At 47.2% G+C, this 27,929-nt stretch overlaps 1 protein-coding gene across 1 annotated transcript in view; it reads right to left on the bottom strand.

Annotated features, from left to right (window-relative positions):
* The window catches only part of LOC140719058 (ras-related protein R-Ras2-like), a 66,271-nt gene extending 38,611 nt beyond the window's left edge, over positions 1–27,660 (bottom strand). The window contains exon 1 of the mRNA XM_073033433.1: positions 27,441–27,660. Coding sequence (XP_072889534.1) covers positions 27,441–27,539 — 99 coding nt within the window. The 5' untranslated portion in view covers positions 27,540–27,660. The remainder of the gene's footprint in view (positions 1–27,440) is intronic.
* Between the last annotated feature and the right edge of the window lie 269 nt (positions 27,661–27,929).

Genomic DNA, 27,929 nt, shown 5'->3' with positions numbered 1-27,929 from the left:
AGTGCTACACCGTCAGAGATTCAGAACGAGAATCAGAATCAGGCTTAATATCACGTCATGAAATTTGCTGTCTTTGCATCAGCAGTACAACGCAATAATAGAAAAAAACTCAATTACAGAACATTGCAGTATGTAAAATGGTTAAATTAAATAGTGCAAAAATAGAAATCAAAAAGTAGTGAAGTAGTGTTCACAGGTTCAATGTCCATTCGGAAATCAGATGGCAGAGGGGAAGAAGCTGCTCCTGAATCATTGAGTGTGTGCCTTCAGGCTTCTGTACCTCCTTCCTGATGGTAGCAATGAGAACAAGGCACGACCCGGGTGATGGGGGTCCTTAATGATGGATGCCGTCTTTTTGAGGCATCGCTCCTTGAAGACATCCTGGATAGTATAGAGGCTCATCCCCATGATGGAGCCGATTTGGAACAGAAGCTGAACTACGATTCCTTCTGCCCATCTCAGATGCATTAAAGGATTCCTTCCCCCCCCCCCCGCCCCCACAGCACAGAGGGCTTCTCCAGAGCTCATCTCCCAATCAATATTCGATTATTTTCACCTCCTCCACACCCCCTCACTCCCACCCTCCTGTATTTCAGCTTTACATGTTGGTTGCTATCTTTCTCCAGTGAAGGTTAAGTTTATTCTCACATGCGTGTCCATTCGGGGCCAGCTCACTCACCTTTGGTCCCCACAGGACACTCAGCTGTGGCTCCAAGCAGCCAGCTGCAGGCGACAGCGGCCACACTGCTTCGACTGGCGGGCTAAAGCGGGCAAGGGTAGATAAGGACATACCGGTCCTAACGTGTGAAGCCAGCTCCGGCAGACTGGGCGGGTGAGATCTACAGTGAGATCCAACAGAGAGGAAGGTGGTCGTGGAGAGCGAAGGGCACGACGAGGCACAGTAGACGTCACGGTCACCCACGGCAACCAAGGAAGGCCCCAGTTTGTGAGGCTCGTCCGCACCACCGGACCCGGACTTCGGAGGTCGAGAGAGCGGAACTGCCCCAGTGCAACGGCTTTTCCTCATTAAAACCTCTCCCGCACAGGTCTCAGGTATGACGGACAACCACCACCTCCACATATACGCACAGATGTAATGAAAAGCCTTATCGTAGCTGCATCAGACACACACTGTAGCATCAGGCACACAAGTCAGCAGAAAGCAGATGGGGGGGGGCAGGAGATTGGGGTTGAGAAAGGAAAACGGATCAGCCACAATGAAATGACAGAGCAGACTCGATGGGCCGAATGGCCTAATTCTACTCCTGTGTCTTATGAAAGTTGAACAGAAACTGTACACAACTTTTTCTTAAAACAAGGAAGAACAATTAGAACAAAAAAAAAATCTATTGCAGTGCTATAGCTGTACTGAGGTAGTGACTGGTTACTCTGGGCTACTAACAGCAAACATGCCCCCAAATTAGTCATCTGATCCTGAAGCATTTCGGGGCTCTGGGGTTCTCAATGACTCGACAAAGAACTGCCAGGATTTCACCGCAGCCTCAGTCAGGGATCGGGGGCTTCTCCCAGGAATGCTGGCTCCCAATCTAAGTTTCCGGCCTCTGACAGTCCCTGCTAAATGGGTATCACATGGAACACACCTTTCCTTTCCACAATAATAGGCTCAACTATGACTTCACTTTGAAAAAATGCTCAGGGATGGAGACTTTGACAGGGAAGTCTGAAAAGTTACACGGACAAATGCCGAACATTCTCTGCATAATCTTCCTTGCGGGGGGGGAGGGGTCCAAATCAATCAACATCCCTCCTGTTCATAAACACAAAAGATTTTGTAGATCCAGATTAACGCACTCAAAATGCTGGAGGAACTCAGCAGGTTAGGCAGCATCTATGACGCTTCATCGGGACCAGAAAGGAAGGGGGTAGACACCAGAATAAAAAAAGGTGGAGGGAGGGGAAGGAGGCTAGCTGGAAGGTGATAGGTGAAGCCAGGGGGTGGGAAGGGTCAAGGGCTCAGAAGGAATCTGATAGGAGAGGAGGGAAGAAGGAGGGGCACCAGGGGGAGGTGACAGACAAGCGAGGAGCAGAGGTAAGAGGCCCAGAGTGAAGAATTGACGAGGAAAGAGGGGAGGGGAAAATAAACAGAAAAAAATGAACATAAGGAGAAATTGATGTTCATACCGTCAGGTTGGAGGCTGCTTAGATGGAATATGAGGTGTTACTCCTCCACCCTGAGAGTGGCTGCATTGCAACAGAAGAGGTGGCCATGAACCAACACGTCAGAATGGGAACGGCGATAGGAATTAAGTGTTTGGCCAGTGGGAAATTCCACTTCTGGCGGATGGAGCAGAGAAGAGGTCCCCCAATTTACGACGGGTCTCGGCAATGTAGAGGAGGCTGCATTGGCAGCGGCGGACACAACAGACGACCCCAGCGGATTCACAGGTGAAGCAGTGCCTCGATACTCTCTACAGGCTAACCACCGCTGTCCTACCCTGCCGCTGACCAAGCGTAACGGCTGATCCAGTCACCTTGCGGCTCCGACAACCAAAGTTCTAGCCCACGCAGCCGTTTGTACGTTCTCCCCGCGACTGCGCGGGTTTCCTCTGAGAGCCCCGATTCCCTCCCATGATCGCCTGGGTTTCCTCTGATTCCCTCTCACATTCCAGTTAGGGTTGGTGAGTCGAGGGCGCGTCACACTGGTTCCAGACGCTTGCGGGCTGCTCAGCACAATCCTCGCCAGTTCGATTTGACGCAAACAACACCTTTCACTGGACGCTTCGAAGCACAGGCAACAAATACTCTCTTAACCCCGAAACAATCTTGCGATTGCTCAAAGACACAACAGTCTAGAGAAGGGATTCCCAACCTGGGGTCCAAGGACCACTTGCTTAATGGTTTTGGTCCATGACATAAAAAAGGTTGGGGACCCCCGGGCTAGATGAAGGGAGGACGTTTCTCCTTGTCCAGGACCACGGAACTCAGCTTGGGAATAAGGGCAAGAGCCATGTATCTGTTCTCTATCTGCATTGTCTGTTTACTGTGCTAACTGGTCACGAGTGTGGGCGTGGCAAGAGCGAAGGAAATAAGTCACGTATTCTTGCTTACGTCGGTGCAATCTGTAGCTGGGGACCAGCAGACGTCAGACCTTTTGCTGACCGCTCAATCACGCCTAGCTTGCACTTGGGTACGCCCGAGTTCCACCGCTACCAAGATCGCACACTCGCTAATTGCTGATAATTAGACTTTTGCAGCAATCACTGGAGCTGGGGACGCGCCATGGAAGTACAACAAACCCGTCGGGTGGCGGTGATTGCTTTGGGTTGGTTTTGCCGCCACCGGTGGGATTGAGGTAAAGAAATTCCTACATTTAGAGGGCGAGGAATCTATGGGATCCTTGCCCTCTACTCAGGGCCGTGGGGACAACGTATTCGGAAATCTATCAAGGGGATTGTAGGATATGGGGTCAGTGTGAGGCAGCGACACCAAGGTAAAAGTTCAAATACGATCTTGGTGAAGAGTAGAACAAGCCTGAAGGGCCGAATGGCCTGCTGCTATTTCTTATTTTCTTTTATCCACCCTCAGATGGAAGCCTACAGTGACAGAGCCTCGTTACCAAAGCTGTACACGCAGCACATCCCGTGTCCGGGGCCGTCTCAAAGGGCCCTGCAGCCAGTGAAGGACCGAGGTGCTGACGGCAGACTCGTCTTCGATGGGCATGACACCGAGGGCAGGAGGCTGGACAAGACACTGGTGAGGCCACACCCAGACAGCAGCCAGCATACTAGGGGAAGGATGGAATTAAGCAAGGGAGGGTGCAGAAATAGAGTCATAGAGAAGTACAGCACAGAAAAAGACCATTCAGCCCATCTAGTCCATGTTAAAACCATTTAATCTGCTGACTCCCATCGACCTGCACCTGGACCATATCCCTCCATACCCCTACCGTCCATGTACTTATCCAAACTTCTCTTAAAATAGAGCTCGCATGACACCGGCAGCTCGGTCACAGATGATTCAACAGGAATCTGGCTGGGATTGGAGTGCTTGAATCATAAGGAGAAACCCGGACACCACCCCCTCCCCACAGTGGACTGCAAGAGGCTGAGGGGTGGCGTATAGATTTATATAAAATAGGGGGTGTTGGCCTTTTCTCGTTGGAGCGACGGAGGATGAGAGGTGACCTGTTAGAGGTGTATAAGCTGATGACAGGTATCGATCGGGTGGAGAGTCAGAGGGCTGAAATGGCTAACACGAGAAGGCACAGTTTTAAAGTGCTTGGAAGTAAGTACAGAGGAGATGTCAGGGGCAAGTTGTTTTTTTTTAAAACACGCAGAGAGAGTGATGAGTGTGTGGAATGGGCTGCCAACAACGGTGGTGGAAGTGGATACGATAGGGTCCTTTAAGACACTCCTGGATAGGTACGTGGAGCTTAGAAAAATAGAGGGCTAGGGGTAACCCTAGGTAATTTCTAAAGGACATATGTGTTCAGCACAGCACTGTGGGCTGAAGGGCCTGTATCGTGCTGTAGTTTTTCTATGTTTCTAGATAAGATGGATGGTCAAGTTCTTTCTCCCCCAGGGTAAGGGAGTGTAAAACTAGGGGGCAAAGGTTTAAAGTGAGAAGGGAAAGATTTAAACCGAGACCGGAGGGGAAAGATCTCTCACACACACGTCGGTGAGTTTATGGAGCAAGCCGCCTGAACAAGTGCTGGAACCATCATCATCATGTCATATGACTTGGACGATTATGGCCTTCCCACGAACATGACTATTCATGGCAAAATTCTCCTACAGAGTGACTTGCCATTGCCTTCTTCTGGGCAACGTCTTCACAAGTTGGGTGACCCCAATACTCTTCAGAGACTGTCTGCCTGGCACAGGTGGTCGCGTAACCAGGACTTGTGATATGCACCAGCTGCTCATACGACCATCCACCACCTGCTCCCGTGGCTTCCTGGGACCCTGATCGTGGGGCTAAGCAGGTGTTACCAAGGGTGACCTGCAGGCTGGTGGAGGAAGGGGTGCCTTACACCTCCTTTGGTAGGGATACATCTCCAGCCCGCCACCCAAGAGTCATAATTACGTTTTAGAAAAACATGTTGACAGGTTTGTGAAGAGGAAAGGTTTTGAGGGATAAATGCAGGGGAATGGGACTGGACTAGCTTACAAAGGTTAGCACTGATGAGCGGAACAAAAGGCCCAGTACTCTGGTGTCTTACATGAAGTTCAGAGTACATTATCAAAGTATGTCTACAGTATACAACCCTGAGATTTACCTTCAGCACAGACAACCACGAAACAAAGAAACACTGTGATATCAAACCCAACGCCCCCCCATGCCGAAAAAAAACTCAAATCACGCAAATGGCAAAAAAAAAAAGCAAGAAACATAGAATATAAAATAACGAAGAGTCCAGGCATATTCAGCTGAGTTCAGACTATCTTGTGTCGTTCGTCATCTGCAGGCCGCCCCAACCAAAATCACATAAAATAGCAAAAAAAAAGAATGACCAGAAACACATCATAGTGAGAACTACAGAGTCCAATCAACAAGCCGTTATCATTAATGAATAATGATCTGCATATTTAGTTAGTAACACATAATGTTAGTCTGTTACATATTGAAATACAACATGGATTAAGACATTCCGACCCTTCGAGCCACGCCCACCCAGCAATCCCGGATCTAACCCTAGCCGAGTCATAGGACAGTTTACAATGACCAATTAACCGATCGACCGGTACATCTTCGGACTGTGGGAGGAAACCCACGCGATCACGGGGAGAGCGCATACACTCATTACAGGCAGCGGCGAGAATAGCGCTGTTGCTCGTAATGAGGGCCGCCACCAATCCGGAAAAAAATTGCACAAAATAGCAACTGAAAATACGAAAAACCAGAAACACGTCATAATGTGAACTGGAATCCAATCCACAAGCCATTATTTATTATGAATTAAAGCTGTGCATAATTAATAACACATCATGTTAATGTCCCATAGGCACAAATTAATCCGGTCAACTTTGGAAGAATAAATATTGGGTCTAGGATGTCAGAGATAGTGTACATGCAGTTTATTTATGGGACAAAAAAAGGGATCATATATTGTGTATTTAATATTTCTGTAATACTTCAGTAAAACCGCAGCCCTTAGCATCTACAGTTTATTAGTTTTACAAAAATTCAGTGATTTTCAGCCCTAATCACTACGCGCACACGCACTGAGGACTGGCACAGTAAATTTATCTTCCGACAGCTGCAAAGCTTTGAAACTCTTCTTCCAACAGAGGAAACAGAATCAGAACTACACACCGTGGCCACTTTATTAGGTACACCTTCTCTTTAATGCAAAAATCTAATCAGCCAATCACGTGGCAGCAACTCAATGCGTAAAAGCACGCAGACATGGTCAAGAGGTTCAGTTGTTGTCCAGACCAAACGCCAGAATGGGGAAGAAATGCGATCCAAGTGACTCTGAGCGTGGAATGATTGTTGGTGCCAGACGGGGTGGGTTTGAGTATCTCAGAAACTGCTGATCTCCTGGAATTTTCACACAAGACAGCCTCCAGAGTTTACAGAGAATGGTGTAAAAAACAAAAACCATCCAGTGAGCGGCAGTTCTGTGGGCGAAAATGCCTTGTTAATGAGAGAGGTCAGAGGTGAATGGCCAGACTGGTTCAAGCTGACGGGAAGGCGACAGTAACTCAAATAATCACGCACTGCAACAGCAGTGCGCAGAAGAGCACCTCTGAATGCACAACATGTCGAACGTTGAAGTGGACGGACTACAGCGGCAGAAGACCATGAACAGACACTCGTGGCCACTTTATTAGGTATAGGAGGTACCCAATAAAGTGGCCACTGAGTGTACTTTTTAAATAAAAATACTCTAGTTTAAGAACTGTAGACAGATTCATAAGGAAGAGGACAAGGAGAGTTTGGTGAGTGACCAGGCATAATGATAGAGTGAGATTGAGAGGGATAATAAATCTGCTAAAATGGGATGGCAGTACAGACTTGATGGGCTGAATGGCTTAACACTGCTCTTACGTCTGCTCCAACTTCAAGCCAGAGGTCCATGAGCCAGTCGTCATTAGGGAATCGGAGGAGGCAAAGGTCCACCTTAAATTTAAACTCCTCGGTGTTACCACACCAGAGCCATCACGAAGGAAACATGGCAGTGACTCCACTTCCTTGGAAGTCTGCAGAGGTTTGGCAGGTCATCTAAAACTTTGACAAACTGGTGCACTGAGAGCATCCTGACTCGGTTGGGGGGGGGGGGGGCATCACAGCCTGGTATGGAAAAAGCTACGAAAAGTGGAGGATGCAGCCCAGTCCATCACGGGCAAAGCCCTCCCCACCACTGAGCACATCTACAAGGAACGCTGCCACGAGAAAGCAGCCGCCATCTTCGAGGACCCCCGCCACCCAGGCCATGCTCTCATCTTGCTGCTACCATCAGGAAGGAGTTACAGAAGCCTCGGGTTCCACACCACCAGGTTCAGGAACAGTTATTACTCTCAATGCCCAAGTAACTTCACTCAGCTCAACTCTGCACTGACTCAAGGGCTCTACAATTCATCTTCTGAGAATTATTTATTTACTTTTCATCCATTCTTTGCACAATTTGTCCTATTTGGCAGATTGGATGTTTACCAGTCTTTGTTATGCATAGTTCTTCATAAATTCTGTTGTATTTCTTTATTTTCCTGTAAACGCCTGGAAGAAAATGAATCTCAAGGTAGCAATATATGGTGACATATACATACTTTGATAATAAATTTATTTTATACTGCTGTCCCATGAACCCTGCTCCCACAGACACTATCTCAAGGAGGCAAGGAGAAAGCATCACAAGACCCAACAGATAGTCCACCTATGGATACCGGACACAAAGGAAATTCTAGCAAAAGTTACTTTTAAATACTCTTTAGCAGAACACAGGCAACAACAAGGCCCAACTGCTGATCAAATGAGTGGTTTGCTGGACAGTACTGGAGTCAACCGCGTTGGAGTCTAGAGTCCGCCAAAGGGTGGCGGGGTGCAGCTACGTCTCTGTCGAAGGAGGTGTGAGGCGCTCCTTCCCTCCGCTAGCCTGCAGGTCACCCTTGGGCAAGGTGGAGCACCTGCTTAGGGTCACGTGAAGCCACGGGAGCAAGTCATACGAGCAGCCGGTGCATATCGCAAGTCCTGGTTATGCGATCCCTGACGCCAGGCAGACAATCTACTGATGACAGCTGGGGTCACCCGTCTTGCAAAGACCCTGCCCAGAAGGTAGCAATGGCAAAACACTTTTGTAGAAAAATTTGCTGAGAACAACCGTGGTTGTGGATAGAGAGAAGCATTAGAACAGCGTGAAGGGGGTCTTCCCCACAGGAAGAGCAGATTAAAGACAGATGGAAGATCACATCATATGGCACAGCAAGCACATGATGACGAGGAGAGACCAGCAAGCTCAGATGAGGCCAGAAGATTGACTTCCCCCAACCATCTACAATATTTTTCCTGGTAGTTTTGCAGGTACCAGTACAGGCATTGGCATCAGGAAGGAATCCTCAACATCCATGACTTGCACTCTTCTCATTTCTACCATCAGGGAGGAGCTGCAGGAGCCGGAAGAGGTTCCGCACGTTACGGCACACAGCCGTCACCACAGCGCTGAACTGACCGGCTCTGCTCCTGGACAGTTTCCGGGACTCCGCGGTTTGACATTCGATGTGATATTTGCTCGTCTATCGCTGCTTGCGCGAGTCGTTCGCTCGATGGTCTTTGTTGTGTGTGGTTTTTCTCCAAAAAGGGCTCTGTGGCGTTTCTTTGCTTCGCGGCTCCCTGCAGGAAGACAGATTTCCGGGGTTGTGTACTGCGTAACGCCGAGAACGTACTTCGAAGCTTTGAAGTCGGCGAGCTCGACGTGCCAGGCCGGGAATTCAGGGCCCTATCATCGGCTAGTGGACTTAACTGGCTTTAAATTTGACAGAGCAACAAATTCAACCTGCATCACAGTACTAGCAGGGAGAGGACTGGCTTTACAATTCTTCAGGGATCAGCCCAGGACCAGGGCCTTCAAAGTAAATTATCACTTCCACCACAGCCCAGGAACGCAGGAAGGAAAATAGGAATGTACTGTACAAAGGCAGATAGAAAGTAATAAAAAATATTATACTCTAGATCAGGCAGATTAAACCTAGAAGCTGCCTGGCTTTAAAAACACAGAACCACATCAAACAGGGCTCTGATCCTGTAATGAGCAACACTGTCCATCATTATTGCACACAGAAAGTTTTATCATTTAGTCTGATGGGATTTATAGCATATAAATGCACTAATCTGTATTTGGGGTTTTGAAACTTCCGGCTTTAATTAACAAGAACCCATGTGTTATGGATTTTATATAGGAGAGATTTGTAGGACCAAATATAGACCTCAGGCTTCGATTTCCTGTCGCCTTCTGTCCATTCGTGTAATCAGTTCCATAATTCAATAAAAACAAATCACTGAGGTCAATTCCATTATCCCATTCCCTGTGGTCCAAAAAAAAAATCAACAAGACCATCAGAAATAGGAGCAGAATTAGGCGATTCAGTCATCTCGTTTGTGCTACCATTGCCCCTCCCGATTTTAATGCTAATTCGTGTTCTGCACAACCTTTTTTCAATATATAAAAAAACAATAAGGCATTGAAGAATCAGGCCATTCAGCCTATCAAGTCCACTCTGCTATTCCATCATGGTGATTTATTATCCCTCTCAACCTCATTCTCCTGCCTTCTCTCTGTAACCTTTAATGCCCTTACTAATCAAGTGTGTGGCACGTGGCCTGGTGGGCAAGGCATCAGTTTAGTGACCTGAAGGTCACTGGTTCGAGCCTCAGCTGAGGCAGCGTGTTTGTGTCCTTGAGCAAGGCACTTAACCACGCATTGCTCTGTGACGACACCGGTGCCAAGCTGCTTGGGTTCTAGTGCCCTTCCCTTGGACAACATTGGTGGCGTGGAGAGGGAAGACTTGCAGCATGGGCGACTGCAGGTCTTCCATACAACCCTGCCCAGGCTTCAGTCATCATCGAAAATCAATGGACAGCCGAAGAAGAATCGAGAATCCATCAACCTCCGCTTTAAATATACCCAAGCACTTGACCCCCACAGCTGATGACGGCAATGAATTCCACAGATTCACCACCGTCTAGTTAAAGAAATTCCTCCTCTGCGCTGTTCTGAAGGGACGTCCTTGTTTTCTGAGGTTGTGCCCTCTGGTCCTCGAAGCCCCCACTGTAGGAAACATCCTCTCCACATCCATCTTGCTTTTCTCACAAGACCATCACTCCATGATCCACAGCTCACTTAAGTACAGATTTCCAAAAGGGGTTTTTAAAAAAAAACCTTCATCAGTAATTTCCCACTCCATAGCAAAGAAAGCCCATCAGCGTCTCTACTTTCTGCGAAGGCTGAGGAAAGTCCGTGTCCCACCCCCCATCCTCATCACATTCTACAGGGGTTGTATTGAGAGCATCCTGAGCAGCTGCATCACTGCCTGGTTCGGAAATTGCACCATCTCGGATCACAGTGGATAGAGAGGTCAGCTAAGATCATCGGGGTCTCTCTTCCCACCATCACGGACATTTACACTACACGCTGCATCCGCAAAGCAAACAGCATTATGAAGGACCCCACGCACCCCTCATACAAACTCTTCTCCCTCCTGCTGTCTGGGAAAAGGCACCGAAGCATTCGGGCTCTCACGACCAGACTATGCAACAGTTTCTTCCTCCAAGCTTTCAGACTCCTCAATACCCCGAGCCTGGACTTACACCTTATTGTCCTGTATATTATTTATTGTAATGCCTGCACTGTTTTGTGCACTTTTTGCAGTCCTGAGTAGGTCTGTAGTCTAGCGTAGTTTGTCTAGTTTTTGTACTGGGTCATGTAACACCATGGTCCTGAAAAACGCTGTCTTGTTTTTACTATGTACTGAACCAGAAATGGTCAAAATGACAATAAAAGTGACTTGACTTGGAGTCATTTTTAGACAGAGTCTATGTTCCACTCTCTCTCCAAAGGCAAAAGGCCCTCACACTATCTAATGCCCCCAACCTTCTCTGCTAGGAGGAACAAAGACTACAGAAGGAGTGGGCCACACAAGCCTACCTCACCATTCACTGTGACCACGACTGATACACCTCACACAGGTACACTGGGTGATCACACGATCAACATGCACTAAATGGCCATGCTATTAGGTACAGGAGTGGAACCCAGTGTGGTCTTCTGCTGCTGCTAAAGCCTGTCCACTTCCAGATTCCACGTTTTTCCACGCAGTGATGATCTTCTGCACACCAGTGTTGTAACGTGTGGTTATTTGAGTTACTGTCGCTTTCCTGTCAGCTTGAAGCAATCTGGCCATTCTCCTCTGACCTCTCTTATTAACAAACCATTGTCGTCCACAGAACTGTCAGTCACATGATTTTTTTTTTGTCTTTCCCAACATCCTCTGTTAACTCTAGAGACTACTGTGCATGAAAATCCCAGAAGATCAGCCGTTTCTGAGATACTCAAACCACCCCGTCTGGCACCAACAATCATTAGACACTCAAAAGTCACTCAGATCACATTTCTCCACCATTCTGATGTTTGGTCGCAACAACAACTGAACCTCTAGACCATGTCTGCATGCTTTTATGCATGGAGTTGCTGCCACATGATTGGCTAACAGGATATCTGCATTAACCAGGTGTACAGGCGTACCTCACAAAGAGGCCACTCAGTGTTTACCAAGGAAAAACTTGTCTTGTATACAGTTCATACAGATCAGATCATTACACAGTGCATTGAGGTAGAACAAGGTAAAACAATAACAATGCAGGATAAAGTGTAGCAGCCACAGAGAAAGTGCAGTGTGCAGGTAAACGATAACAGTGCAAGATCATAACGAGGTAGATTGAGAGGGCAGGAATCCACCTTGGTCTAGGGAACTCTTAAAGAGTTGGAAAACAGCAGGGTAGAGATTGTCCTTGAGCTTGATGATGCGCACTTTCAGTCTCTGGCTTCTTCGGCCCAATGGGAGAGGGAAGAGGAGAATGCCCAGGGTAGGCAGGGCCTTCTATTATGCAGGCTGCTTTACTGAGGCAACAAAACAGCGCACAGAGGTTACATAATAGGACCGGGTTACTTATTAGTGACCTCTTGGTCCAAATTGTCAATTAGTTACCCTTCTCCATAGATGCTGCCTGACCCAGCCCTTCTGGCCCAATGAGCCCTCACCATTGCACCCATGTGACCAATTGACCTATGAACCGGAACGTGGGAGGAAAACCAAGTACCCAGAGGAAACCTCCGCACAGACATGAGGAGGATGGACAAACTCCTTACTGACGGTGGTGGGCATTGAAAATGGGTCGCTGGCACTGTTACAGTGTTATACCACACGCTGCATCCGCAAAGCAAACAGTATTATGAAGGACCCCACGCACCCCTCATACAAACTCTTCTCCCTCCTGCCATCTGGCAAAGGACATCGAAGCATTCTATGTAATAGTATCTTCCCCCAAGCTATCAGACTCCTCAATACCCAGAGCCTGGACTGACACCAACTTACTGCCCTCTACTGTGCCTATTGTCTTGTTCATTATTTATTGTAATGCCTGCACTGTTTTGTTCACCTTATGCAGTCCTGGGTAGGTCTGTAGTGTAGTGTAGTTTTTGTGTTGTTTTACGTAGTTCAGTGTAGTTTTTGAATTGTTTCATGTAGCACCGTGGTCCTGAAAAACACTGTCTCATTTTTACTGTGTACTGTACCAGCAGTTACAGTCGAAATGACAATAAAAAGTGACTTGACTAACTGCTACACGACGGGGTCTGAGAGAGAGGGGCCGAACAAAACCCTTCCACATGCAGCCAAAACCAGACAGTCACCACTAATTCCTGCAGAAGAACTTTCTGCTTTCCCAGAAGGTGATTGAAGCCGACAGCAGAGGTGCTCTGAAGTAGGATCTAGATAAAAACACCTGTTTCAGCCCCTCACTTTGAAGCGCCTCAATAAATCTCTCCTTAGTTCCAAAGAAAACATCTCCAGACTCCCCTTGTGGCCAAAATTCTTCTGCTCTGACAGCGTTCTCGTAAATCTCCTCCAAATCCCCTCCAGGATCGTCGCAGTTAGCAAGTTGTAACAGCCTTTTAAATTGTGCAAGTGGACAATCCAACCAGGTGGAATGTTTGTTCCGCATTATTATATTCGCAAGATTTGGCTATCTGCGTGCCCCCAAGGTATCGCATGCTGCTAGAACAAGTAGATAGGATTCTAGTGAATTGGCTGTCAAGGCACATTAGCAAATTGTAGACGCAAGAGATTCTGTGGATTAACACACACAAAATGCCGTAGGAACTCAGCAAGTCAGGCAACATCCATGGAGAGGAGTAAATGGTCGACGCTTCAGGCCGAAACCCTTCATCAGGACTGGAAAGGAAGGGGGAAGAAGCCAGAATAAGCAGGTGGGGAGGGGAGGAGTACAAGCTGGCAGATGATAGGTGAGTCCAGGTGAGGGGAGAGGTGGGTGACGGAGGGGGAGGGTGACACTGAAGTGAGAAGCTGGGAGGTGATAGGTGATAGGGATCTTCAGATTTTGCAGGTGCTGGAAATCAGGAGCAACGCACACAAAATGCTGAAGGAACTTTAAGCAGGTCAGGCAGCATCTATGGAGGGAAATAAACTATAGACGTTTTGTATCGAGACCCTTCATCAGTTCCTCCAGCATTCTGAGAGAGTCACATTAGCATCCTTCATTACGGACCCCCACCTGCCCTCTTCTCGATACTTTGAGAATGGAGGAGTCCAAGGACCCACACTCAACATTTCAGGAACAGCTTCTTCCCCTCCACCATCAGGTTTCTGAATGGACAATGAACCCATGAACTTACTACTCCTTGCAAACACTACTGTTTTTTTATTGCAACTTACAGTAACATTTAATGTCTTATACTATAACCACAAGAAAAAACTTTTCCGGCTTTTCTTTCTGGAGTGAAGGAGAGAGATAACTTGATAAAGGTGTACAAGAGGCACAGATCGAGTGGACAGCCAGAGACTTTCCCCAGGGTGGAAATGGCTAATACAAGTGGGCATTATGTTAAGGTGACTGGAGGATTTGGGGGGGGGGGGGGGGGGGTGGAGGGAGGTGTCAGAGACAAGTTTTTTTTTTAAAAACAGAGTGGTGGGTGCATGAAACGCCCTGCTAATGCTAGTGGTCATGGTAGATTTATTAAGGACATTTAAGACCCCGAGATAAATTCATGGATTAAAAGAAGTGGAGGGCTAGGTCGGATAGAAGGGTTAGATTAATTTTAAGAGTAGGTTCAGATTAACCTTGAAGTTAGAAGGTCACACATCAGCATGGGCTGCAGGGTCTGCATTGTGAAGTCGTGTTCTACATTCTAAAAACAACAAATTTCACAACATTCAGTGGCCACTTTATTAGGTACACCTGCCCGTTAATGCGTTGATATTTGATACATATCAAATCAGCCAATCATGTGGCAGCAGCACAATGCATAAAAGCACGCAGACCCAGTCAAGAGGTTCAGTTGCCGTTCAGACCAAACATCAGGAGGGGGCAAGAAAGGTGATCTAGGTGACTTTGACCGCGGAATGATTGTTGCTGCCAGACGGGCTGGTTTGAGTATCTCTGAAACCACTGATTTCCTGGGATTCTCACACAGAGCAGAGTTCACTAAAGTTTACAGAGAATGGTACGATAAACAAAAAGCATGCAGTCAGCAGCTGTTTCGTGGGTGAAAATGCCTTATTAATGAGGTCAGAGGAGAATGGCCAGACTGATTCAAGCTGACAGGAAGGCAACAGTAACTCGAATAACCACACGTTGCAACAGAAGAGCATCTCCAAATTCACAACACGTCTAACCTTGAAGCGTACGGGCTACAACAACGGAAGACCACACCAGGCTCCACTCCTGTACCTAATAAAGCGGTCAGTGAGTTTACGTCAGTGATTATAAACCCAATTTAATGGCAAGATACTTGGTAGTGTGGAGGAGCAGAGGGATCTGGAAGTACATGTCCACAGATCCCTGAAAGTTGCCTCACAGGTAGGTAGGGTAGTTAAGAAAGCTTGTGGGGTTTCAGCTTTCATGAGTCAAGGCATAGAGGTTAAGAGTCGCGGGGTAAAGATGCAGCTCTATAAAACTCTGGTTAGGCCACACTTGGAGTACAGCATTCAGTTCTGGTCGCCTCAGTATAGGAAGGATGTGGAAGCACTAGAAAAGGTACAGAGGAGATTTACCAGGATGCTGCCTGGTTCAGAGAGTATGGATTATGATCAGAGATTAAGGGAGCTAGGGCTTTACTCTTTGGAGAGAAGGAGGAAGAGAGGAGACATGATAGAGGTATACAAGATATTAAGAGGAATAGACAGAGTGGACAGCCAGAGCCTCTTCCCCAGGGCACCACTGCTCAATACAAGAGGACATGGCTTTAAGGTAAGGGGTGGGAAGTTCAAGGGGGATATCAGAAGAAGGTTTTTTTACTCAGAGAGTGGTTGGTGGGTGGAATGCACTGCCTGAGTCAGTGGTGGAGGCAGATACGCTAATTTAAGTACGCTAATTTAAATTTAAGAGACTACTAGACAGGTATATGGAGGAATTTAAGGTGGGGGGGATATATGGGAGGCAGGGTTTAAGGGCCGGCATAACATTGTGGGCCGAAAGGCCTGTACTGTGCTGTACTATTCTATGTTCTATTTTCAATTCTATTGAGAGTTAAATGCAACTCCAGACAACTTATCATAAAACAGACTTGGACAAAATTCCTCACATCCACATTTCAGTGAACCAGACAGCCATTTATAAAGTTTTCTCCTCACAGTGGGTGAAACAAGATCAACCTCCTCCCCCCCCCACTTAAATTCTATTTTATTTAATAACAAAGTTTGAATTATGCTAGGATGTGGCTTGAATCCACATCTCTGGATTGTCCAGTTACCAGCTCAATTATTTAACCGCAGCATCCTCTGAAGTTTGGTGGTTTGACGTTCACCTCTGGCCTCTGGGGTCTAATCACAAACACTTAGCAAGTTGCAATCTCTCAGCAGTTTAACAGACACTGTCCCACCCAGGTTCCCAGAACTCACGTCGCAAGCTATACCGCATTAAGGCCTTTATCTTATCATGACCTCGTGATGTCCCCGAGCACAGCACAGACACATGAATCATGTCTGAAGCTCGGAGCGCTAAAAGGCCACAATGTGGACATGGCAAGATCCCACAAAGGGCAAACAATTCGCCCCCGACTGGCTAAATGGGGAGGGGCAGGATGGAAACACTGATTCACTATGTTAAAAAAAAACAAATCTGAAAGCAGAATACAGAGTTAACTGCAGAATTCCTAACCATGTGGAGGGACAGATTGGGAGTCTATGTTCACAAGTTGCCGTGCAAATTAATAGGGTGATTAAGAAGGCATATGGTGTGTTGACCTTCACTAATTAGGGGATTGAGTGTAAGAGTTGTGAGGTAATGTTGCAGCTCCATAAAACTTTGGCTTGACCACACTTGGAGTATTGAGATCAGTTCTGATTGCCTCATTATAAGATTTGGAAGCTTGAGAGGGGATGCAGTGGAGACTTACCAGGATGCTACCTGGATTAGAGAGCATGTCTTATGAGGGAAGATTGAGTGAGCTAGGCCTTTTCTCTATGCAGCCGAAGGCCACTTGACAGATGCACAAGAGACACAGATCGAGTGGATAAGCTAGAGACTTTTTCCCAGGTGGCATAATTTTAAAATGATTGAGGGAAGTATAAGAATAATGTCAGAAGTTACAATAGATGGGAAGTAAGTACAAGGGGGATATTACAGGAAGGTTTTTTTACTCACGAGAGTGGAATGCACTGCCTGAGTCAGTGGCGGAGGCAGATACACTAGTGAAATTTAAGAGACTACTAGACAGAGGAATGAATATATATATATAGAAATTTAAGGTGGGGGGGATATATGGAAGGCAGGGTTTAAGGGTCAGCACAACATGGTGGGCAGAAGGGCCTGTACTGTGCTGTACTATTCTATGTTACACACACACACACACACACACACACACACACACACACACACACACACACACACGTGTGTGCAATGCTAAGCCAGGGTGGTGGTAGAGACAGATGCATTATGGACATCTAAGAAATTCTTACATTGACACATGGATGATAGATCTTAAATCTTATTATTAAAGTATATATAGGTCACCATATACAAAACTGAGATTTACTTTCCTGCTGGAATACTCAGCAAATCGAGAGGATAGTAACCACAAACAGATCAATGAAGGATCGAGCAGAGTGACAGACAGACATACTTTATTGATCCCGAGGGAAATTGGGTTTCGTTACAGCCACACCAACCAAGAATAGTGTAGAAATATAGCAATATAAAACCATAAATAATTAAATAATAATAAGTTAATCATGCCAAGTGGAAATAAGTCCAGGACCAGCCTATTGGCTCAGGGTGTCTGACACTCCGAGGGAGGAGTTGTAAAATTTGATGGCCACAGGCAGGAATGACTTCCTATGACATTCAGTGTTACATCTCGGTGGAATGAGTCTCTGGCTGAATGTACTCCTGTGCCTAACCAGTACATTATGGAGTGAATGGGAGTCATTGTCCAAGATGGCATGCAACTTGGACAGCATCCTCTTTTCAGACACCACCGTCAGAGAGTGCAGAAGACAACAATATATATTTAAATATTTAAACATAAATAAGGAACATGAGATAATGAGATAGCAAGTCCTTAAAGCGAGATCATTGGTTGCAGAAACATCTCAATAGACGAGTTACCCCCTTTTGTTCAAGAGCCTGATGGTTGAGGGGTAGTAACTGTTCTTGAACCTGGTGGTGCGAGTCCTGAGGCTCCTGTACCTTCTACCTGATGGCAGCAGTGAGAAGAGAGCATGACCTGGGTGGTGGGGAATCTCTGATGATGGATGCTGCTTTCCTGGTGTCATGCAGATGAGCCCAATGGTTGGGAGGGCTTTACCGGTAATGGACTGTGCCGAGGGAAGGGTCAGGTGGATCTTGGAGTAGGTTAGAAGGTCGGTACAACATTGTGGGCCGAAGGGCCTGTACTGTGCAGTAATGTTCTATGTCATAGCAACAGCAAAAATAACTTCAATAGTATCACACGGTTGTTAACATCTACAACCAGACAGGAGGACCCTGTTTCTGCCCATGGATCTTGGAGCCCTTCAGATATTGAGATGCAAGGACGGCAACAGAGCAGCTGTGTTAGCAGAATTCTGCATTCCATCTTAAAATTTACATCATTGTGCCCACTCCAGATTCTGAGGGAAAGAACAGGATTGTGGATTCAAATTACACAATGAACACATTTCCTTTAACTGAAAGGGAAAACCTTCTGAGATCTTGGACTGATCCCACAAGCTTTCAGTTTTGAGGGAAAGAGCGATACAATGGTGTTATTGTCCTCAAATGCATGGAGAATCAGTGGAATGCCGTTTCATACCACCCAAACTCAAGCATCCAAGGACAGACCACTCCAAACACAAGTATATCACACGACATGGGAGAAGAATTAGGCCACTTGGCTCAACAAGTCTGCTCCACCGTTCCATCATGGCTGATTTATTATCCTTCTCGATCCCAATCTCCCCACAAACTTTGACGCCCCTGATTAACCAAGAACCTATCAACCTCCACTTTAAATATACTCAATTATCTGGTCTCCACAGCCATCTAGGGCAAATAATTCCACATATTCAACACCCTCTGGCTAAAGAATTTCCTCATCTCTGTTCTAAAGGGATGGGCCACTTTTCTGAGGCTGCGTCCTCTGGTCCTAGACTCCCCCACTATAGGAAGCATCCTCTCTACATCCACTCCCTCTAGGCCTTTCAAGTCTCGATAGGTTTCAGTGAGAACCACCTCCTACCCCACACCTGTTGTTCTAAACTCCAGCGAGCACAGGCCCAGAGCCATCAAACACTCCTCGTACATTAACCCTTTCATTCCCAGGATCATTCTCGTAAACCCCCCTCTGGATCCTCTCCAATGTCAGCAGATCCTTTCTTAGGTAAAGGGCTAAAATAAAAGGACCATTCTCTCTTCTCACTGCTGCCATCAGGAAGGTGGTACAGGAGCCTCAGGACTCACACCACCATGTTCAGGATCAGTTATTACCCCTCAACCATCAGGCTCTTGAACGAAAGGGGATACTTCATTCGCCTCATCATTAAAATGTACCCACAACCTATGGACTTACTTTCGAGGATTCTTCATCCCATGTTCTCAATATTTATTTCCTTCTTTTTGTATTTGCACAGCGTCTTGTCCTGCAGACTGGTTGAACGCTCAGCTGATGCAGTCTTTCACTGATTGTATTATGGACTTACTGAGCATGCCCGCAAGAACAAAACTCGCAGGGCTGTATATGGCGACATGTACGTACGTTGAATCTTTTGAAATGCATACTCCAAATTCTCTTTCCCCTCGAAATTAATACCAAAATTACATTTGCCTTCCTTACCACCAACTAAAACCTGCAAGCTAACGTGTAGGGAGTTCTACATGAGGACTCAAGTCCATTTGCGCCTCTGGACTCTGAATTTGCTCCCCGTTTAGAAAACAGTCTGCGCTTTTATTCCTCACCAAAGTGCATGACCAGGCACTTCCCTACACTGTATTCCATCTGCCACTTTTGTCTTTTCTCCGAATCTGTCCAATTTTGAGGAAGTATGAAAGGAAAGAGCATAATATAGAATAGAGTGTTACAATTTTAGAGAAAGCGCAGGCTAGGTAGACAATAAGGTGCAAGGGCCGCAATGAAGTAGAACGGGAGTTCACCTTTGACTGAGGAGGTCCGTTAAAGAATCTGATGAGGCCATGCACAAAAATCAGAATGCTCGGTGGTCACAGGAACCATACTGCAAATTAAGGAGACGACATTCTCTCAGACACGGCTGGTGTAGGAGATTTGGGCTCAAATCGTCAAATCGCCTGCGGTCTGAAGCTCGGGCTTCCAGGGGAGGAAGGTCACACCGGGCTGCTGGGCACTCTCGGATAGCCACTCACTGCCCAACCCACATTCGCAGGAGGGCTCGTTTTGCTGGGTCACATTGGGAAGGGCGAGCAGCCCCAAACTTCAGGGCATCATTACCTCACAGGATCTATCCTGAGCCTGGTATATCCATGCACTTGCGAAGTAGCCTCAAGTTCTAGCTGTACTTCATTAGGAGTTTGAGGAGATTTGGCATGCCACCAAAGACCAGCAAATCACTACAGATGGAGAGCATTCTGATTGCATTTCAGCCTGGGGTGGAGGCTCCAGTGCACAGGATTGAAAAGGTCAATCAGTAAGACAATACCATAAGATAGAGGGGCAGAATTAGGCCATTTGGCCCATCGAGTCTGCTCCACCATTTCATCATGTCCAATTTTCCTCTCAGCCCCAATCTCCTGCCTTCTCCCCATATTCCTTCATGCCCTGACCAATCAAGAATCTATCAACTTCTGCCTCCACAGCTGCCTGTGGCAAAGAATTCCACAGATTCTCCACTCTCTGGCTAAAGAAATTCCTCCTCATCTCTGTTCTAACAGGATGCCCCTCTATTCTGAGGCTGTGCCCTCTAGTCTTACTCTCCCAACATAGGAAACATTCTCTCCTATCGAGGCCTTTCACCATTCGATAGGTTTCAATGAGGTCACCCCTCAGCCTTCCAAATTGTAGTGACACCTCAAGAAGGCAACCCTCACTCTCTGCACATCACCAACATCGGGGAGAAGGTACAGGAGCCTGAAGATACACAAAAATCCCAATCCCTGTCCGCTCCCCTCCACAGATGCTGCCTGACCTGTTGAGTTCCTCCAGCGTTTTGTGTGTATGTTGCTCAAGTTAGAGATAAACTGGGGTTCAAAAGATGCAAATACATTAGGCCGGGGGTTTGGGGGGGGGGGGGGGGGAGAAACAGTGAAGAAGGTTAATGATACAAGAACCAAACTGAAATCCTGGTGAAGAGAGAAAAGCCAAGGTTAAATGACAGCATTTTCTGGTTTATTTTAAGGTTTCCAGCATCTGCAGCTTTCCTCTTTTGGATTCCTGAGTTTTTACCCACTGTGCCTCACTCTCCCCCCCCCCCCCCATCAGAGAAGCCCACCTCAAACCACCACCCCTCCCTCTGCCACAATTTCCGCTTTCCTTCATTTGATCGTTCTCACACAAGATACTTTCACTCGCTTTTACTGCAACTACAAACACAATTTAACCTCCAATTTCCGCACCCCCCCCCCATCCAACCCGATTCCGGTGGAGGGGCCCCTAGACCCAGTTTGGTTCTCCACAGCTGCCAGTGAGTTCCTCCTGCAGTTTGCGCATGCTGCTCTAGATTTCCAGTATCTGCAGAATCTCCAGTTTATGAAGATGTGACATTCTGCAGATCTTGGGAATCTAGACCAAATCACACGTCAGGCAGCATATACAGAGGGGAATAAACAGCCATTTCACAGTCCGGATAAAGTGTCCCAATCTGAAACTTCAACTGCTTACTCCCCTCCACAGATGCTGCCTGGCTTACTGAGTTGGATTGGTTTTGAGGAGCTAGTAGAGACTCAATGGGCTGAATGGCCTTTACTTGCATTACACAATTCAACGAGGAACTATTATTACAAGTTCACTTCTTTGAAAAAGAAAGAAAAAAGCAAGTCAAAGGGGAAATAGGCACTTTGCTAACCAGGGTTGGGTATGAATGGGACTGAACAATATCGGAATGAATAGGATTACTGTGAGCCTTCCGCCGTACAGCCCAGTCTCCTCCACGTTCCCCGCAGACGGCAAAACTCCAATTGTCAACAACCCACTTGTGCTCTGCGTTAACCTCTGACCTTCTCATTTAGTCAGAAACAAACAGTTATCCCTGTGAATTACCCTGCCAAATCCTGGGTCTAAATCCTAAATCGATTGCTGGGTATACTTAAAGCAGAGGTTGACTGGTTCTAGATTAGCAAGGTGGGGGGGAGGAGAACGGGGGGGGGGGGGGGGGAGGGAGGTTGAGTGGAAAGTAAACCAGCCTTGATTGAATGATAGAGCAGACTCAACGGACTAAATGGCCTATCTTTACTCTTGTCTTAAAACAACACAAAGATCATCTTCTCTGTGGGCAGTCACTTTACAGCACCACCAGTCGGGGGGGTCGATTCCCGCCGCTGCCTGTAAGGAGTTTGTACGCTCTCCCTACAGGCGGGTTTCCTCCAGGTGTTCCAGCTTCCTCCCGCCATTCCAAAGGCTTCGCAGGCTGTGGGCTTGCTACGGTGCTGCTGGAAGCACAGCAACATTTGCGGGCTGCCCCCAGCACATTCTCAGCCACTGGTGCAAAACGACGCATTTCATCATAGGCTTTGGTGCAGACGTGACAACTAAAGCCGATCTCAAAACCTTATTCTTCTTTGTGCAGGCCACAGTCGGTGAAGGTGGTCGCCCGCCAGTATGTCACTACCTCGCTTCATTCAACTCCCAGAGTAAACCGAGGTGTATCCTGTCCTGCCCCAGGACCCCATCTATCCTAACATCACTCAGAAGGTCCAGCACATCCTCCTTCTCAACCTCGACACATTCCAGCACATTAGCCTGTTGTACACTGACCTCACCAAGGACCCTCTCACCGGTGAATACTGAAGCAAAGACTCCCTTGCGTCATGCTATTGTTTCCTCTTTTATCCGCGATCAGTTCTACCCTCACTCCAGTCCACATACACCTTGGGGTTTTCCTTAACCCTGCTCACCAAGACCTTCTCAGGTCACCTTCTAGCCCCACGTCCATTCCTGAGCTCATTTTTGGCTACTTTACAACTCTCAAAAGCACTGTCGGATCTTTGCTTGAAGGTACAGAGCCTCGGCCCCACCAGGTTCTGGAACAATTACTAACACTCTCGAGCCGAAGGGGATAACTTCACTCAACTTCGCTTGCCCCACCACTGAAATGTTCCCATAACCAATGGACTTCACTTTCAGGGACTCTTCACCTCATGTTTTTGATATTTATTGCTTATTTATCCATTTTAGTGTTTCCACAGCTGGTTGTCTTTGCGCATATTGGTTGGGTGCGGTATTTCATCGATTTTATTGCGCTACTGTGAATGCCCGCAAGAAAATAAACCTGAAGATCACACATGTGCACTGATCACGGCCGGTGGTGTAGGGGAATCCACACCAGGCCGCCAGGCGAGCCGTTGCTGGATCGAACCCGGCCGGCCGCCTGCATGCATTCCGTCGGCGTTGGGTTGGCTATCAAGCTGACGACTTGGCCTCGTTTAAAGAAAAAAGACAAAATTGCTGAAGAAACGGCAAGGTTGCCGCCAAGGCGCGAAGAGGAACAGCAACAATATACTTTGATGATAAACTTACTTTGAACTTTCTACACACAAAAAGAAGTTATCTGCCTCACTAGCGGCCGACTGGCTGACATTGTTGTTCTGCAACTTAATAACAATCTCTGCCAGCAAAGCGAAATCCGCTTGGTGCCCTTAACTGCACCGTAGGGCAGATTTACAATTAGTTCAGAGCCAGAACCATCTTCAATCAACTATTACACTCGACTTATGATAACAGTTAAGATACCACCCACTCCCTCTTCCTAACTAGGTGCTTAGCCGCCTTGTTTGTTAAGCGAGGCTATTAAAATATTTGTTTTCCCACCCAAGTGAGACCTTTGAACCCAGGTGCTGGACGCCTGCCCGGCTGGTAAAGGGCCAGCTCCTGGAAAGGGTCAAAGGTCACAACCAGAGCAAACCCTGCCCTGGAGTTCGTATATATACACACAGTTATCATTCACGGAAAAAGACAAGACAGAAAAACAGGAAATGCAGTGGTTTTTTTTTCAAAAAAAGTGAGACAGAAAAACTTGCTGCTGTTTACGGGTGGGGACCAATCCTTCACAAGAGATTTTCCCGCAGGCTTGCCAGAGTACGTGTTCCGCAGCAGCGGGCAGCTGGGAAGATCTGACCCCGCCCGAGGTTTAAAACCTGCCCGTTCTCGCAGATCACCGGGTTCGGGGCCGCCTGCTTTCAATCGCGCTGTCGCCTCCAGCCCGGGGGCGGCCAGCCACTTTCCCGAGCACTCCATTCGCCCGAGACGCCGGCAGTCCAAGCCTTGTCCCCACAGGAAGCAATTGTTTAAGCTGGGCTCTGCTTAAAAGGCTCTCAGTGAACCGCTTGCACGCTGCTTCGGTACAACAAGGGACATTTCTAGGACAAAAGCCAATGTCAGACAATCAGAGGTGACCCAAAGCCTGAAGAAATATCCTCCGCTTGCCCGAACAAGTGAAGCTCTGTCACTCCAAACAATCAACTGCAAAGACTTAGAAAATAAATCTCTATCAAGCCTGGTAGTATCCAAGACATCTTCAAGGAACGGCGCCTCAGAACAGCGGTGTCCATCATTAAGCACCCTTACCACCCAGGACATGCCTGTCCTCATTGTTACCATCAGGGAGGGAGGTACAGGAGCCTGAAGGCACACACTCAGCGATTCAGGAACAACTTCTTCCCCTCTGCCATCAGATTGCTAAATTAACACTGAACCCATACACACTACCTCACTACTTTTTTTTTGCATTACTACTTTAACTATTGAATATACATATACTGCAATTGAACTTATTAAAATGTATTTATCATGCACTGCACTGTGCTGCTGCCACCAAGTTAACAGATTTCCCGATGTATGCCAGTGATAGTAAACACGATTCTGATTCAAGAGAAGCACAGCCTCACCAGTTACTGAAACATTGGCACTGCAGTGTGTACCATCTACAGAGTGGGCTGTTCTGGCAGGAGTTCGCAGGTCTATGACCTTCACTGTTAAGAGGTACGAGGGCAGGAGGCACACCAGATCACTTCTGCCCACAGGTCGCCCTCCAGGTCACGCGCACAGACCTGGAACTCTTCTCCCCACCCTCCTCCACCTGGAGCAACTTCACCGGAAGGAATGAGGCCATACAAGACACCGACACCTTCAAGGGAAATTGGGAATGGGCAAACAGCCGAGGGCACTCTGCCAGGGCCGACTGTCTGCTCCTCTTTCAGGGGTAGGTTCGTGCCCGGCTGTCCTCGGAGAGGAAGTATGCTGTCACGATGGGTGCAGTGGGCGCGGGGGGGGGGGGGAAATTCCAGGAACAGCAGGTCACCCAGGGAACTGACTACTCAAATTATAATCAATCATAACTTGAGCTTGTTAACTGCCTTGTAAATACTTGATGTTTTTAACTTTTGTTAAAAAAAAGTTTATTTTTTTGCACAACTAATTAATTTTATATACACACTGAAAATCAGGGTTCCCCCCCCCCCTATTATTACAATGTACTCCTGCCACAAAGGCAACAAGATTCACAACATATGCCGGTGACGTTAAACCCAATTCTCATTCGGGTGGGTCTTTTTAGCAATGCTTGAACCCCAAAGGATGAATTAGTCGGTTTTCAAAAGGAACGATAGAGTGCAGACAGCTGAAGCCACAGGCAGGTCAACATCAGAAGGACACGGTAAATCGCAGATGCAGGATATCGGGGATCGGAGGGCATCGAGAGAGCACTCAGCAAAGACAAAAGCCCTTTGGCCTAAACAGTCAAATCAGGCCAATACAAACACCCATGCTAGTCCCATTTGGCCTGCATCCTCTAAACCCAGGAGTTCCCAGCCAGGGGTCCACAGGCCCCTCGGTTAATGAGAGGGGTCCACGACATGAAAAAAGGTTGGGAGCCTCTGCTCTAAACCTTACCCTGTCCATATACCAATCCAAATAGCTTTTAAATATCTCTGCGGATCTAACCTTGACCCAGTATGTCAATGCAGCTACAAAGAAGGCAGGACAGCGGCTATATTTCATTAGGAGTTTGAGGAGATTTGATATGTCACCAAAGGCGCTCGCAAATCTCTACAGATGTTCCGCGGACTGACTGCATCACCGCCTGGTGTGTTTGTGGGGGGGGGGGGTGGGGGTTGGCTGCTGCACAGGGTCAAAGTAAGTTGCAGAGAGTTGTAGAATTAGTCAGCTCCATCATGGACACTAGCCTCCGTAGTAACTTCAAGCAGCGATGCCTCAGAAAGGCAGCGTCCATCATTACGGACCCCATCACCCAGGCCATGCCTTGTTCTCATTACTACCATCAGGAAGGAGATACAGATGCCTGAAGGGTCTTCCCTCTGCCATCCAAGAATAAATATAAACATGCACACATTCCATTTAAAAACATCCAAACTGAATATATTTACCTAAACCTATAATTCTTGATTCCCCCAGCCCAGGTGCAGCCACTGTCCCTGTCTACATCCTGATACACTTTGGAACCAAGGCCACAAAGCAAAACTGCAATAAGTGGAAATCTAGAACAAGATCAGACCCAAATCAGTTTAATGTCACCTGCACATGCCCTGAAATTTGTCGTCTCTGCAACAGCAGTATAATGCAATACATAACAATAGAGAAAAACTGAATTACAGTAAGTATATATTATTAGAGTCAAGTTAAGTAAGTAGTGCAAAAATATTTTTTAAAATCTAGTGAGGCTCTTGTGTTCAATGTCCATTCAGAAATCGGATGGCAGAGGGGAAGAAGCTGTTCCTGAATCATTGACTGTGTGCCTTCAGGCTCTTGTACCTCCTCCCTGATGGTAACAATGAGAACAAGGCATGTCCTGGGTGATGGGGGTCCTTAATGATGGACGCCGCCTTTTTGAGACATCGCCTCAAAACAGAGGATAACGGGGACTCAGAACTCCGAGGAAAGGTCACTGGACCCAAAACACCAATTGCGCTTCTCGCCCCAGAGAGGCAGCCTGGCCCGCTGAGTGCTTCGGGCAAGTTCGGCGGTTTGAGAAGTTTCTCAAAACTGGTTAACACTTAGCCCGGTGGTACAGAGAGTTCACCAGTATATCCTCAAGTTGCGGCAAACTCTTAGAACATTACCTTTAAATTTCATCCTCCCCCCTCCAACACACCCAGCCTCATTCTACCTACAACAGCCCGAATATACAAAAAAATTCGTCCAACCTCCCCAGCCTAAACCCACAACCCTGAAATGCTATTTACACTTCAAATTAAATAACCTTTTGAAAAAGTGCGAATGAAAGACGAGGTTAAAGTTAGGGCCAGTGGAAGGCCTCTTTAAGAACGTTTAAAGTTCTCTTACACAAGGCGTTAAGAAAACACCACCGCACGTAACGACTTCTACAAGCTGCAGCGACGGATAAAGTACCTTATTAAAAATAAATTTTAGAAAGGAAGTGAATTTGAAATGTTTGTGAAAGCCGATAGACCCATTAAACTTCACTCCAAGAGTAGTCATAACGCAAAAGATCCGCTCAGTCCCAGAAGAAAACTTCGCAAAACTTTTCAAAACTTTATCCAAACTTTGTTTTTTTTTCACCCCCCCTCCTCCTCCCCGCTCTTGCGGCTGTCCGCACACAAGTTACCTGAATGAACTGAATAGTGAGAGCACTCTTGCCTACACCGCCACCTCCGACCACCACCAGTTTGTATTTCTCCTGCGGGCCGCCGTCTTTATTGCTCATTATCCCGGGACACGACAGCCAAGTAAGGGGAAGCGGGCAGAGCGAAGCCGGGACACCGGGGCCGCTGCTTCTGGGGTTGGGCTCAAACACAAACTCCGACGTCCCCTGCCATATGCAAATGCAATGCTAATTCAATATAAATATTAATCGCGACGCAAACCTCGTTTGGTTTCAGCCTGGCGCTTCCCTTATTTGGTGAGCTTCTCAAGCGTCCCGCCGGAGACCATGAGGTTCCCGTGGGGTCCTAAAGCGACTCCCGCACACTTTCAATTGTAGTTCAGCTCTTGTGGTTACTGGTTCTTGATGGCGAGTAACACTTGAGCCACACATTCAAGTAAAAACAAAACAGACTATCTGGTCATCGTATCGTGGTGAAAAATTAGAAAAAAA

This window comes from Hemitrygon akajei, chromosome 31, assembly GCF_048418815.1.
Source record: "Hemitrygon akajei chromosome 31, sHemAka1.3, whole genome shotgun sequence".
Lineage (NCBI taxonomy): Eukaryota > Metazoa > Chordata > Chondrichthyes > Myliobatiformes > Dasyatidae > Hemitrygon > Hemitrygon akajei.
The sequence above is the reverse complement of the archived record's forward strand: the minus strand, read 5'-3'. Positions and strand labels throughout refer to the sequence as shown.